We start from the raw sequence: 15,708 nt of genomic DNA, 5'->3' as shown, positions 1-15,708 counted from the left end.
AAGTTTTTGATATTTCAAAGCCTCACAGAGTTCTGGGTCCTGTCCCATCCATACTTCTAGTCTCACAGCCAATTAAAATGCATAATATCAAGTATTCATATTTATTATTTTTATTTACTAAAGGAAAAAGCTCAATCACAATTTTCCTTAATTTAAGGATCGGAAGATAGAAGAGCTTCGACAGTCTCTCAATAGGTACAAGAAAGTTCAAGACATGGTGATACTGGCTCAAGGTAAAAAAGGTATTGTACAGTTTAAGAAGTTTTAAATTCTGTTCCCATTTAAACTGTAGGTGTATTGTGACAGTGTTACATTGACTCTTAGACTTACTATCATTGCAGGTATATCTCTTAGGTATAGTAAAATAGTATAACAGAGCAAACTGGTAAATTTCATTTTCTGTCTGTGCTGCTGCACATTTGGGTACATCTGGTAGTAGTAACTACTGTTGACAGTTGCTTATTTTCCCAGTGTAAAGTTAGCTTGAATGTGATGAGTTCTCACATTCTTTCCATTGCCTCTTGAAATGCCTTTCTTGATTAGGTACTACATTAACCATATCACCATTCCCTTCTCTTGCAAGTGTTCCTTGGGAGGATCTGGAAGCTGAGAAGAGCAGTTCTGAGCATGCATGTTCCTTCCAGCCAAACAAGCGCTGCCACAGCAGCTGCACACACTAATAGCAATGCCCAAGAGCTGCAAAAATATCTGTAGCAAAGTGGACATGCTGCCAAGACTGTGTTGCAATGGCACACAATGTCTTTGGCATGTAATGAAACCCCCACAAACCACCATATGCAGCAACTGTGGAATCCTTACTGCAGTGGGGACAAGCTGGCTTTTCTACATCTCCACTACTTACCTCTTCTCTCTTTGTCTCCCTGTCCACCTTCCCACACCCCTCAGATAATGAGCATAACCATGTGGCTGAAATGGTTGTTATATTGTAGCATGTGATGTTATGTTTCATACACTCAAAGGCTGGTGGAGCATTCCAGATCCAGGAACTTCTGATTCCCAAAGGTGATAAATGTTGAGGGTGGTGGTCATTAGTTTAATCTAACTACACTGAGTACTCTCTATTTCCCCTTTCTCTCTTAAAAGAAAAGCAAAACAAGCACATGGAGAGCATTACCCTGGAATGGTTCTGGGTTTTCGGATGAAAACACTCAGATGTTAGAAAACAAGTGCTCTCTTTACAGTTACAATCCAGGCCTATTTGCATTATAGCTCCTATAGGATGATTTTTTTTCCCCACATCATACAACTCTTCCAGTACTCAAGTTGCATTTTGTATGTCATCATCCTCTGAAAGACCTGTCTTCAACAAATTTTGGACATTAGCATTCTACTAATGTATGTACACATAATATATGCACAACTTTAAAAGTCTGTGCACTGTGATGTATTGCTACATTCTGGAAACATCCTTTGTGTGCGAGTCCTTTGAAGACCAGGGAAGGCCAACACAGCCTTTCACACAGGCCTTGAACTGCCCCAAGTGTGTTGCCTTCTTTAGGGCAGATGACAAGGGCTTGTGGGTTTTGTGTTTTGTTTGTTTGTTTGTTTGTTTCCCATCTTCTCTCAGCTTAGTGTCAGGAACATAAACCAAAACTGGAACTAGCATGCTTTGAAGCATTCTGGGCTCAGCTTGGCCACAGGTTGCATAGGGAAGGCTTTTTGCTACCTCCTTGTTAGTAAGTGGCTCCCTCTCCCCTTGTTGTAAGGGAACAGATCAGACAGTTCTCCCTGTCTGTGTGCATCAATTTTGGTATGTAAGAGCCTTTCCTTCCTCAAAACCAGCACTCAGGAGCACTAAGGACACAACTTGAATGTCTTCATTCTGCCAAAGCTAGGATCACACAGAATCTGTGAGTGAAGAGGAAAGAGGGTCATGAGTGCAAAGCAACATGCTTAAGGTCGTGGAAGAGGAGGAACATTTTTAAAATAGGGATTGCTTTTTCATGGAGTGCCATTCCTTCAAAGAGAGGAAGAGGCTAAAACAGACATCGAGTCTCTGGGAACTGTGCTGTATGTTTGATTCACAGAGCAATGGATAGGCAGTGAAAAATGAGCAGAAAGATCTTTCATGTAAACAGACTTTGGCATATATTTGCATCAGGTCTTTTGCAACATGTGCTAGGCTTCTGCTGGGTTTTTAGAAACCATCAGTTTCCTTGAACATTCCTCTATGGGGTCAGTACTCCAGTGTTAGTGACAAGTGTGGAAATCCAGGTCTGTAGTGAGGCAGTTCAGGAGCAGCAAGTCACTCAGTGAACACAGAGGATGTCAGATGCTGATGCAGGCTACTGAGTTAACTAAATGAAACACACTCAGTTTGTGGCAGCCTGCAAACATAAAGCAGTCGCTTAAAAGATGGTGTTAGGCTCTTGTGCTGTGGACTGCATTTTTCCTATGGGTAACTTAAAGGCACCACAGAGACAGGTTGTTTTTGTCATATCAAGTCTCAGGCAAATTTTGACCCATCCCTCCAGTCTTTCCCTAGTGAATATGGGAAAAGAAGTATTTAGTATGAAATCCCAGGACATGAGCCAGGAAATAACTACTTCAGTTTGTTGAGCTTTTTGAAACTGATCACACTAAATGCCTTTACAAGTGGCTGGGCTTTTGCTGTCAGATGCATGTTTCCCTTCTGCTCCAACCCTGCCACCCTGCGGCAATTGAATTAGGAAGCAGCATGTGGTTCCTTCTCCTATTGTACTTTCTCGTAAAAATACATAATTCAAGCCTCTTCCAATAGCCCATAAATGAGGATACTGGCTGTGCCTTGCATAGGAACGAGGGTTATCATGTATCAAGAAGTCAAACCAACACATTTCCTATCTTTTCTCCCTGCAGGCAAGGAAAGTGACAGTGAAGACTTCTTGAATGCAGGATCAGTTTCCATGGTTTTATTGGACACACCAAGTCTGACTGACCCAGAGAAAAGTCCATCCCCAACTCCTGTAACAGCATCTCCAATCCACGATGAGTTTAACATGAATATTCATGAAGAGGTATCTTTTTCTTCCTTTTTTTAATTCCTTTACTCCTTGAAAACATTGCCTGTGCTGGACTCATGTTAGAGACACTAAAACTCAAGATTCCGAAAAGATTTTTCTGGGCCTCACAGTTTTAGTAATCTTCCCTAATCTTTTGGACAAGGTGGATTTCTTGTGAAACCTGCTGAGGAGTTTCATTGGAATCCAGTTAAATTTATTTTCCATAATCAGATGGGATCAGGAAATAGCAAATAGCTATATTTGTCATGATAATGGGTCTTAACTATTTTTTGTATCAAATATGTCTATTTTTGGAGCTGCATTTCATTTGTCAGGAACGGGAAATAAACATGCTGGGACTCATTTAATATACCCTGTCATATTTAAAAGGGTGCAATCATCATTACATGATTGGTAATCGTAACGATTGTAATAATCATTACATGATTGCATTCAGTGAAATAACTAGGTTATAGTCCAATACCTGATTTTTTACAATCACATTTTTCAGTAATAAAACTATAGAACTCATCTCTTAAAGCTCTGAATCAAAGAAGGGATTTGATAGACATAACTAAACAGCATGAACACACCCTGAAGAAAACTAAATTAAATTAAATATTCAGCAGCTTTTCGGTATTCTCTGAGTGGCCTGAGGACAGGAGTGAACCTGAAAAGTTAACTATTCTTCTTGGAGTCTGTGGTAGAGAGAGATTTAGCTGGCAGCCTCTGGTGGCTTTTAAGGTTTTTGTCTATGCTATAGCTTATCAGTGCAGCAATTCATGCTTTATCTTCCAGTGACAGTTTTCAAGTAGTCAAGCACCGCAGTCTTATAAAATAAAGAAAGAAATATGTATATATGTTTTAAATTTTAATTTGGAGCTTTCTTTTCACAGTTTATCTATTACATTTATGACTGCTTAACTTGAGCTCATTTCAGTGTAAGAGATATTGTTCATTCTTTTTAGAATTCCTTACAGATCCACACAAGTGTTTTACAGATTTCAATCCCATCTTTTTTGTCAACATCCAAGAGCTCAGAAATTGTTGCAGAGAAAGTGAAAACACAGCCTAGGTCAGATCCTGCAAGTGATTTGAGGTATTATTGTTTTCATGCATTTTTCAATTGTAAATCCAGTATTCTGTGATGTTTAATGAAAGTAATAATCTGCCAATGACCATACCATCAAGTTATTAAGCTCATTAATTGATGCTAACATTCACTTGACTAGCTATCACAAACTAATCATGTATTTGTAAATTGTGTTGATTAAATATTTTTCAGTAAGTAAGCATTGATTTGGTGGTTGTTTCTTGTAGCAGCAGCACTCATACTCTATATCAGTTGCATTATAAGAAATGAACAGGAGAGAAAGACTAGCCTATTGTAATTAAGGACACCAAATTTTTATTTTTGTCTAGTTTTACATCACCTGGGTCTGGCTGAGATAGTGTTGGCTGTGCTAACAAATGTGTTCCTGATAATTTGCATTCAGGCATTTTCCACAGTTGCTAAAGATTGGTATAAGGCACCACACAAACTGCCACAAAAGGGCTGTCCAACACTGACCTTGTGCTCAAAAGGAAACCACAAGAGGTGTTTCAAGAGATCAGAAAAGGAGATATCCTTGGTGCCATCCTTTGATGTGATGAAATGCAGATATTTCTTCAGTTGTTCTTATGAGAACTGTGCCTGAGATTTTCCAGTGCCAGACTAATCACGTAGATTCAGAAACTCAGAGAAGCCAGAGCAGGGGGTGCATGGCCGCACCCTGGGGCTGTGGCTGAGCTGTGCCCCAGACTGCAGCCTCCTGGGTAAGAACCTCAAGCAGCTCTAGCCATTGCTGCAGGGATTTATATCTTGCCTCTTAAAAACAAAACAAACAAACCACAACAACAAAAAAAGCAAAGCACCAACCAACAACAAAACTCCTAGCACTGTGGGTAAGTCACAGGGAGCCAGTCATCTCTGCTACTTGGTATTGCAATGCTACGCTATGCATGCTGTAACCTCTGCTGCAGTGCTGTAGTGTTGTAGTTAACTTACAGTGTAAGTTTTCTTTCCTGAGGCACCTGAGCTCACCTTTGTCTTTTAGAAGACTTGACAACTGTAGAGGAGAGTATTTGGCATGTGCTAGTGTGGTAACAGCTGACGTGAAAATAAATTAAAGCAGGCTGAGATTTTAGGATTTCTATATCAGCAAGGTGTTTGCATGGAAAACTCAAATACATTATTTTTTTCATATGTTTAATTTTTACAGTGAAGGAAGATCAACTGGTTCCTCCCCAGGAACTCAACTGTGTGACAGTCCAGTGTAAGCGTCAAAAATATTTGGGAAACATTTGGTGCTGTTGACTCAAAACCCCTAACCAATCCCTCCATATTTTACAGACACATGCAAATATGCCAAGTAATTCTAACCAAGATGTAGTGAGCAGAAATGGTGGTTTTCTGCTCATGGCCATTATTTTTCAATGCTTTATCTGTGCACATGTGCTAACAATTTCTTTTATTTTGTGAAGCATCTCTAATTGAGTCATAGACCACTGATAGACACTGAAATTTACAGTTTTCTGTAGTACAAGTGCCTCTGATTTGCTTTTATTCTTTTGATAGTGGGGAAAAGGTACTCAGTTGACTACAATGAAAACATAATTTTAACTTGTCACGTAACCTTAATCCCCAGGAAAATCAGTGGGACTATTTCTGAACTCAAGGTTGAGTCAAAGCAATTTGTTAGCAATGTGCCCAAGTCAATAGGGCTTGTTTGGTCCATTGCATAAGGCTCAATGTCTGTTTTTATTTTGAGTGATTTAGTGCCATGAGACTATTCCCAAAGCCAAATTCTACTGACCTTATGCTGGTATAAAGATAGGTAACATGGTAAAATGCAGTGAAGTTACTTTTTTAACTGTGTGTAGGGAAGACTTAAATGGTAACTTTCTTTTCAGACTTAAGCACTCCAGCATAGGTCTCACCAGAACAGGGAGATACCTGGTCTGAAATGGAAAATAAACTGTAGATAAAATACTAAAACATGATTGGCTTACTGTGCTTGGCTTTTGTAAGGATTAAATTAGTCAGAAGCCTCTTGCTAATAATACTGTTTTTCATAGCTTCAGTTTATATCACTTTTGCCTGTGTAACTTCTGTTTATACCTCTGAAAATAAAACTTTAAGAAGCCAAAGATATCCAAGGTAGGCATCATGTCACTGCAGCATTAACATCAATAATTATGATGTGGAGGTTCTTAGAATATCTCCTCAAACTGTGTGGGCTCTTATTAGTGTGTTGATTGCCTTAATTCAAAATGTCTTTGTTTTTGAGTATATCTCATCGCGTATTGTAATGCTTTTTTAAAGCCAAATCCTGAGTGTATTTATCTTAGAAAATGTAATGCCAATTACTCAGCTTGTTCTTCATGTTGTTTCAGAACTTCTTCACTGCAGAAGTCCAGCAGTCTGAGCAGTTTGAAGAAGGAGACGTATGAAGTGGTTGGTTTGAGCTCTTATTTCCATTTTTCCCTTTGAAATGGAGATGATGTCTCTGTTATGACACTGACCCCGTGGATGCCTTGTTTTCTTACTGTGAGAAATGCGGGGTCAGAGCAAGGTTCCTCATATCATGTGTTACCCGTGGTCTCAGACATGTGACATCTTCCAGTCTTTATTAAAGGAGAAAATCTGTCCTTGCAAACATAGTTGTTTTTTTTGTTTGTTTTGTTTGTTTCTGCTTGAAGTGTTTACCTGAAAATCTCATGCTGTGTTTTTCTTCAAATAATGAGTGGTAGTGTTGGTTTTTTTTTTAAACTTGAGTTGATATGATTTTCTGATTTAAGACATAAAGAAAATATGCTACCACTTCCTTCCCATGTTTAAGGCTAATAATTTTGGAAGACTGTGTAATTAGTGCATTCTAAAATACAGTCTGGGATGTCTCTGTGTTTTAGAATATTTTGTTGGGAACAAAATATTGAGCCATTGTGTTTCTGATGATAGTTGTTGTTTAGGCCACTTTAGAAGAGACAAAACAGCTAGTCTCTGTCATCAAATCAAGGTAATTCCTGTGGGTTTTTTGACAGGCTAAACTGTTAAAAGCTCCTAAATTCTCTGATAGTCAAGCTAACCAGGAGCTGTGCTTTACAGCTTAAGAAGGATGTTGACAGTACTGAAAATATGACCAGAACTTGATGATGAAAACTAGAAAATATGGGTTGGAGGCTTTGGCATTGATTGGTTTGGATGGGCAAGGAGTAGAGGCTGTGGATGTTTTATCTACTTGGCTTCTACCCTGTCTGATTTCTGCTTTGGGTCCTGTCACCCAACTGTGCTCAGTAGTGCCTTGCAGGCTGCTTGTGGCTGATTATGTACACAGCTAATCCCTTACAAAGTAAACTGAAGCAACCGTACTTTCATGTCAGCTCACTGACCTCAAAAAAAACAACAAGAATTAGTCTGTATGAAATACAGCTCCAAAGAGGTATCTTTAGGGAATAAAAAAAGTGTAGAGAAGGGTATTTCAGTCAGTTCAACTCAGGGTGACTGTAATGAATTGGATACTGACTATAAACTGTGACTTCTAAAATGTGTTTCTTAATCTTTCCCAAATAGGACAGAGACCCTGCACAGAAGCTAACAGAGGTAATGTGTGTGTACTCTCCTGTGTGAACACAGAGAAATGTGGACAGCAAGTAGGTGGTGAAAGGCTCAAACTTGTGAAATTGCAGCATGCAGTTCCAAAGGGAGAATAGCAAACCTGCAAACAAGATATTGAGGAGGGATATGATGATTGCCACAACTGCTTTGTATCTCACATGTTCTTGTCCTCTCACACATGGATTATCTTTCAGTCTGGTAGAGCATAAGGTTGCCATCTAAGCTAATGTTTCCCCCACATACTTCTACCACTTGATAATTAACAAAGCTAACCATTAACTATTACACTGACTATAATTACCTTTGATTGTATCTCTAAAAACCCTTGGGTTTCCAAATTGTTTTCTGTAACAGCTGTGTTCTTAAAGAGACTGTCATTACAGAACAGTTACACCATGGTCCACCCTACTATGTCAGTAGTTTGCATGCAACAGTTGCTGCTTGTAGGAAGATCTGAGTAGAGAGAACACCTACATCAGATACTGCTTTTAGCCTGAATGTGGTATCCATTCAGCAAAAGCCAAAGGAATGGGTTTGTTTCTGCCTTTTAAAGAAACAGTGAAAAAGGTTAAAACTACTACTTCAAATGGGTGAACTGATGTTTCTGATTTTCTGTCCTGTCATTTACTCTTTGCTTGGTGCTTACTTTTCTCTCAACTTGGTCAGTGGACATAATCAATTAATTAATTTGTTCTGAAATTGCAGAGCAGTAATAAGATGAAAGGAACTGTGTGGCACTTGGCAGAGAACTGATTTAGTGTGGGGGTTTTGTCTCCCTCTTTGCTTCCCATTGCCCCTACAGCTACCAATGGGGGAGACAGAAACCCTGGAAAGCTGGAAAAGTTCAAAGCCTTCCAGGACTGTATTTTTCTTTTTCATACCTGTAAGCCTTACTTGCAGAAACTGAGAAACATTTTCAAGAGAACATGTTATTCGTAGAAGCTAGTGGTAGTAATCCTGGGTCCTGAACATATTCAAATGAAGATCTTGTCTGTGTTCTCCTTTATGGCTATTGTCCTGCTTTCCTGTAGTAACATATGTGAATGACTCTTCAGGTTATCTGTCAGCAGTCACTTTGTATCTTTCTCAAAAGGTCTTTTGCAGTTCCCTGATACTGACTGTTTCCCTACCTTAAGCAGGTTAAACCTCCAATGGAAGGTAATAATTTTGCAACCCTCCCTCCAAAATCTCCTTCTCATGGTGTCACAGGAGATGAGGATAGTTTTGGTACCCGTAAAGCCAGATCTTCATTTGGACGAGGCTTTTTCAAGATAAAAAATAACAAGAGGACTGCAAGTGCCCCAAATCTGGGTAGGTATTGTGCACCTGCACTCAGATTCTGTGCATTTTGAACAAAGGTCTTAATAACAGAGAACTAAAGGTTTATTTTTCTGGGTGCTGTAACAATCCTAAGAAGCAGGAAGGCCAGCCTTGGTCTCACTGTGACTTGGTGGTACTGTTCTCAGTAGAATGATTGGAAAAAATGAAGCAACAGACAGAGAAAACCTCTCTGATGTAATGAAGTTAGTTGTTATGTCTCAACCCCTCAATCTCCCCTGAGACTTTGTAATGGATTGCTGCAGTTCTGAAATGCTGTCTGTCTGGTAGTAGTTCACAGATGAGGTTTGTGGGTATTCTTTTTTCCATGGTCCCATCCTCAGTTTATCTTTCATAAGATTTTCAGATGTACAGAAATGAGGCAGCTACATTCAGTCTTCCTCTTTATTTTATGTGTATTTAACTAGCCTTGCAAAAGAGATTGTGGCAACAAGAACAGCCTTGACAAGTTATTCAAGCTCATTTTGAGTTCTAGACCTGTGATGGAAGGTTTTTTGTTTTGGTTTTGTCATTTGATTACATTCGCACAATGAAGAAATAAAGTATTTTGCTTAATGGAGAAGTTGCTGTTACCCGCAGCTGAAATCCTACTTGCATTAGCTCCTCTGCTACAGTAGTATTTACACTGTTCCAGTTCAAGCATCAAGTGAGTCTGTGCATCAGATCTACTGCTATTTATCTAAATTTTTTTGTTTTCTATTGCACAAAATTTAGGACTTCAGCTCTATCTTTCAGAAGCATAAAAGGGGATAGCTTCTTCTGTCCTGAGCAGAAGAGTCTCCTGCTTTTACTTACCAATGACGATTCTAGATCATTTTTCAAAAGAAGTAACATGCTCACACATTTATTATGCATTGCACATAATTTATCTGTGTCACATGGCACAGAAACTTACTAGCTTACTTGGAATAGATACACAGTCTATTCTGAGGGTTAGACTTTGCTTTGGTTTATTTTGTGCGTGCTTTTGTGTAATCATCTGTTTTCATCCTGAAATTAATTTGTCTGACAAGATGGAGTTCTTGTGGCTGTCATAAAGGACTGGAAGGTGGGCCATCTAGAGCATGGTTATGTGGATTTGAATGAGTTATCCAGATTTCAGTGCTTCCATCTGTAAAACTGTTCTCCAGATATTGACACCCCACAGGAGCCTGCGTGAGTCACATAGCAGGTGACCTCCCTGCACTGAAGTGACTGAGGTGCTGTTTTACCCTCTCCACCAAGGATCTTTACTGCATTTCTTTTTCTGTGAGAGAGGGATTAGCAGTGAATTGGTAATCCTAATCTCTCTGTGAATTCAGTGTTGTGTGTGGTGCATGGGTCTATTGTACCTCCCTCCTTTTGTCTTGTATTTTGCTGATGTAAGTTTTGAAATGTGATTTACCTTGTCCCTCTGCGTGTTCTCTCCCCTTGTGCTGCGTGTGGTTATGTGCATTGTTTGGATATCTGAAGATCGCAGTCGAAGTGCAAGTGCACCTACTCTAGGTATAGTAATACTGCATGTCTGCCTGTACCTCCGCTGTGTTGTGACTGCTGCTAACAGCTGGTTATGGCCACACACTTTTAAAGCAAAAGCTAGACATGAGAGCTCTGCATCAAAACTTTTGTGCATTGCTAAAAGGAGTTTCCATGTAACATCTGCCCTCTGCTATAAGTCAGCTGCGCCATTTTTTGATAGCTGCTACTAATGAGAGGGATTGCGGGTTAATTTGCAGAGACATTAGCCAAAGCTTTGAGCACAGTTACCTACAGACCAAGGTAGCAACTGAGAATCAGCAACATATAAACACATGGGGCACCTTTGGGCTGGTGTCCTTCTTGGACAACCCTGTACAAACTTGAAGGGTGGCAAAGCAGGGTTGGAGTTTGTTTACTTCTCAGGCGTTCATTTAGGGGAGCTCTGAGGAGAAGGGTATGTAAGTTCACTTCTGAGAATTAGCTATATTTATTATGTAGTAAATGAATGAGAAGTAATTGGGGCAGATTGGGATGGAGCTGTTTATGTAGTAAAACCTGGTCTCGTGATTTGAGCATTCCCTGGGTGATTCTGGCAAGGGCAGGGAGGACTGGCAGGGTCTGACACTAGCAAGTGGAGCTGTGTCAGCTGGGGTGGCAGCACAGCCATTGCGTGTCACCCTTGCTGACAAAGAGACACGAGTGCTCTTGGCCCTCTTGGTTTCCCATATAGCCCCATAAATGTCACCTCCTCTTAGAGGTTGTGTCGGTGGAGCAAGGTACAAGGAGCAAATGTTGCAATAGCCACAAATCTCTGCTTCTAATCTAGCCTTGTCCTGGTACTCTCCCTTCAGAATTATGTTTAAATATGTTTTTTTCTAAGCTAGCACTTCTTATCTGAGCAAACCAAAAATCACTAATGCAAAAGCCTGGTTTGACACTACTGCTGTCTCTCACTGGGAGAATTCCCATTTTCAGTAGTGGTCAAACCGAAGTAAAAAGAAATCATCTTTTATGTGTCCTTGTTGCTTCATTATGAGGTTCCACTTGTAAATCATTGAAGGAAAATGGGGCATGTTCAAATGTAGTCCAGCTGAAACATGTAAAATTTTGCTCAGCAGAAAGATATGCTGAGACCATGTGTGCCAGCAGTATGCGGTCTAGCTTGATTCATGCAACTTGTTTTCTCCTGGAAGTCTGAGAGTCCATGTCAAAAACAAATGATGGTCATCTAATTACACACCCATGTGAAAATATGGTAAAAGTGGCTGCAGGCCTGACTGTCAGCCTGCAGTAGGCTGCCTTGCCACAGCTGCTTCATCTAAGCAGGCACGTGCTGTCACTGTTCCTCAGCAAGCAAGTGGCATAAGCTCCACATGGTGACTTCATTCAGCTATCTAGCACTTTGCTGCCACATCTCTGCTTATGTAGCCTAATAGGTATTGCAGTTTTGTGTAGTTTTCTTTTTAAATGGTCTTTAAGTAGTTTTGTTCTTTGTTAGCTTAGCTTTTACTAAACAGTCTCGCAACAACTTCACTTGTGAGGTTTGTTGTCAAAGAAAACAACAGCTATAGATCAAACTTTTCACATTAATCAGAGTGCTCTGTGCTTCTCTCCAAAGAGAAGATCCCGTTCAGACAGAGCCTAGACTTCATGGTATTTCTCTACAGAGGAACAAAACGCACCAGAACTTGCATGGGGGAAGCACTCTTTCCACCAATGAGGTGAAAGGGCCCACCCACTCCTGGGTTGTAGGAGGAACTGTTTGTTGCTTGAATTCTGTGAGTGGTGAACTTAGGAGATACTGCAGATCTTTAGGAAAGATGCCCACAGGGTAATCACTTATTTTTTTTTGTGCTCTGGGGACTCCTGCTATGGCACTGATTTTGTTCCTGGGCTTCTCTGAAAACACACTCCCTGAGAAAGAGTGTATTTGGGATTTAATTCATTGATTAATTCACCAAATGTTTGTTGCCTACTCAACTAGCAAGGATATAGCCTTGGAGTGTAAGGCCCGTGAATGAGGAACACGTTTTGTTTCTCCTGGATTTTTCCCATTCTCTTTGCCCTATTTTCTCAACAAGGGGGCTCAATAATTTTAGAAAGAGTTGTTTCAGAGTTCAGGAGTGTCTGTACAGTGCTGTGGAAGTAAGTCTTGATGGAGCTTTGTTTTCTAATAGCTGAAACAGAAAAAGGATCTGCAGATCACTTGGATCTGACTGACATGCCCCCTCGACCAAAAGAAGCAGATAGTTTACAGATTACTCCACCTTCTCCAGATTCCAAGAAAAAGGCCAGAGGAATCAAGAAGTTTTTTGGAAAGTAAGTAAAAGATGCAAAATGACTGTTCTGCAGAGCTGGATTTTGCAAACGGTTTTGCAAGGGTTCCAGCTGAGCACTGGGGCTGCCCGAGCTGATGCCTTTGGGTGAAAGAAGCTAGTGGGCTTAGCAGGGGCACTGCTCTGTCTTCCATCTTCTTGTATGCATTTTCTCTCAAATCTATCTCACTTTCTCATCTTCCCTTTTTACCTCTCCAACCAATGGCCCTGTGGTCTGTTCAAGGCAGGCTGTGGGCAGGGTTGGTGTGACTGTCACAAGAGCATGAGCCAGCATGGCATTTAAGTTTTTTTTGGGCTACTGGTGGGTGGAGGGAGGGCTACAAACCCCATGGGAAATGTTGTGTGTGTTGGTTGTGCTAGTAGAAGCATGCCTTTTCCTTGGTCAAATGTGAATATGCTTCCTTCCATTAATCTAGACTTAGGAGAAGTCAGTCTACCACCTTCAACATAGATGACATGTCTGAGATGGAGTTCAAAAGAGGAGGGACAAGAGCAACTGCAGGGCCACGACTGGGCTGGTCTCGAGACCTGGGGCAGTCTCCCAAGTAAGATGAGTGGTGAAAAGTGTGCTGATGCTTGTCTTCCTAGCAGCTCCAGTAGAGCACAGGGTCAAAAGGAGAAGCACAGTGTCAAATGGATACATCCCCTCTCCCAGCCAGCAGAAACAGGCAGATCCATGCTATTTCCTCCTTTGAGAGGTGGTTTTATCAAGGTTGAGGCGGGTTGGGTGGTGGGTACCCAGGGGTGGGATGCTGCTGCTGAGTGAAGCTTTTCTTGCCTGTGACTTTGCAGGAGTGCATCTGTAAGGCTGCACAAAACGGAACATGAACCCTCGTGTGGCCATGAGAGATATTCCTCCAGTATGTTTCCTGCTGCATTTCTTGGGATTAAAGGCAAAAGGGAAATATTATGTTTTTTCTTTAGAGTTTTAGCCACCCTAGGCAGCAAAGGTGTTTGTGCCAGTAACATTAATAGATGTTTATTGCAATGGTGACAGGAGATCAGTAGCAATTAGCACTTTGTGGTGCTAACAGTTCTGATGTAGCACACTATTCCAAGGCTCACCTAGCAGCTGATCGTGATGCACGTTCTCTCCTGGAGATTGCCCCAACTCCCACCAAATAGCCATGAATGAACGGCTTAGTTGTTTATTATTATTATCATTATTACTGTTATTATTTTAAGTATGAAAGCAGGAGATTGAGGCATGGGATTTATCAATCTCTTTTTTTGTAAAATCTTCTGAAGTGAGCTGGACATGCCATTTGCCAAGTGGACAAAGGAGCAGGTTTGCAACTGGCTCCAGGACCAAGGACTAGGCTCTTATATAAGTAATGGCAGACAATGGATACTGTCGGGACAAACACTTCTTCAGGCTTCTCAGCAGGATTTGGAAAAGGTGAGAAGTACTAGAAACACTACCTTTAATTAAACTTATCAAAAAAAAAAAGTATTTCTATTCATGTAAATCATATCTGCACTGTGAAGTGCATCCAGTAAAAATGAAAATGTAAAAAAAAAAAAGTTTATTTTTTTCTTTTTAAATATCATCTGCAACAATGCAAAATCTGATTCTTTGTAGGTGACATTTAGTAGAAATGTAATGTTCTGTAATGAAACTCTTAATTAGAAGTTTGTGAATTAACTTCACTCAACATGGACACCTGAATTGGCTGTGCTGCTTTTTAAAAACATGCACACAAGAGTGCTTCATTATCGAACAGGTTTGAAACAGGTTCATTATAATTTATTTATGGCACAGTTATTTTATGCCTGTGTAAAAAAGGTGTAAAAAGCTGCTGCTTTGGTCTGGATTTATTTTCTGTCCATTTTACACAGAGGCATATACCCTGTTACACACAGAGTGACCATTTTCTTTGTCTTAAATTATGGAATTGTTTGTCTTCTTTCCTAAAACTAGAAGCTGAAAAAGTTGGTTTAGTTTACACTTTGAATCCACAATGTTTGCTAATGTTTGAATTTTCAACTTTTAAGAATTACTGCCCTCAGGAAATAGTAACCCTGGGGAAGGGGGGGTGGGGGGGGGGGTGTTTTAATTAGACAGTAAGCTAATTCAAAGTTTTAGCTATACTAAAACTGGAATATGAGAAGTGTGATATGACATAGTGGTTTGCAGTACTCAGAGATAACATTAACTAGTGAGTGCTAGTAAAAGTGTACATGGGATTAAATAAATCTTTGATGGCTACACTTGGACCTCTAGACTGGGGAAGTTCTTGTGCATTTGGAAGCATTAATAAATGTCAGTAATTCCTGGGACCTTTATATGCTTTCAACTAATTAACTCATTTAACCTTACCTGCCAAAGTGGGAGGGAAGGAAGTAATCACATCAAGTATTTCTCTGAATATCAACATGTTTTAAATTGTTTTAAGCTGGTATTATAATACTATGGGTGATATTTTCATACAGTGCTAAAGAACCTACATCCCTTAATCCAATTCAGTGAACTGGCATTTCCATAGTTCCAAGCATGTGCTGAGATGGTGTTGGTATTCAGCAATGGGAAATATACCTGCCAAGTCACCATCATGTGCTGTTTACACTGTGACTTTCTGAAACCATATTTAATTCTTACATAGCAGAGGGAGAAATAAAATACAGTATTGTCACAAGCTTTGTTGCTTTCCTTACTTTCACAGGAGCTTGGGATAAAGCACCCATTGCATCGGAAGAAGCTTCAGCTTGCTCTGCAGGCACTTGGGTCTGAAGAGGAAAACAATCATGGAAAACTGGATTACCACTGGGTTACCAGTAAGATTTTATTGCATGCTGAAGCAGCAACTTTTTGTAGGGGTTCCTAATCATGACAAATTTAAGGCTCAAAGAGTGATAATAGCACTAACTAGTGTTACAGACATGGTTGCTATTAAATAATGAGAGCTTTGCCGCACTA

The 15,708-nt window shown here is 40.2% G+C and overlaps 1 protein-coding gene across 11 annotated transcripts in view; it reads left to right on the top strand.

The window, feature by feature from the left end:
- Positions 1-15,708, top strand: part of PPFIBP1 (PPFIA binding protein 1) — a 113,776-nt gene that overhangs the window by 88,969 nt on the left and 9,099 nt on the right. For 4 of the 11 annotated variants that reach the window (XM_035321288.1, XM_035321279.1, XM_035321256.1 and 1 more), the window contains 12 exons: positions 158-242; positions 2,860-3,017; positions 3,971-4,101; positions 5,264-5,317; positions 6,438-6,498; positions 7,615-7,644; positions 8,799-8,970; positions 10,450-10,482; positions 12,633-12,774; positions 13,208-13,336; positions 14,040-14,190; positions 15,455-15,566. In XM_035321288.1, coding sequence (XP_035177179.1) covers positions 158-242; positions 2,860-3,017; positions 3,971-4,101; positions 5,264-5,317; positions 6,438-6,498; positions 7,615-7,644; positions 8,799-8,970; positions 10,450-10,482; positions 12,633-12,774; positions 13,208-13,336; positions 14,040-14,190; positions 15,455-15,566 — 1,258 coding nt within the window. The remainder of the gene's footprint in view (positions 1-157; positions 243-2,859; positions 3,018-3,970; positions 4,102-5,263; positions 5,318-6,437; positions 6,499-7,614; positions 7,645-8,798; positions 8,971-10,449; positions 10,483-12,632; positions 12,775-13,207; positions 13,337-14,039; positions 14,191-15,454; positions 15,567-15,708) is intronic. The other 7 variants (XM_035321296.1, XM_035321273.1, XM_035321251.1 and 4 more) reach the window with 3 other exon arrangements.

This window comes from Oxyura jamaicensis, chromosome 1 (assembly GCF_011077185.1).
Source record: "Oxyura jamaicensis isolate SHBP4307 breed ruddy duck chromosome 1, BPBGC_Ojam_1.0, whole genome shotgun sequence".
Lineage (NCBI taxonomy): Eukaryota > Metazoa > Chordata > Aves > Anseriformes > Anatidae > Oxyura > Oxyura jamaicensis.
The sequence above is the reverse complement of the archived record's forward strand: the minus strand, read 5'-3'. Positions and strand labels throughout refer to the sequence as shown.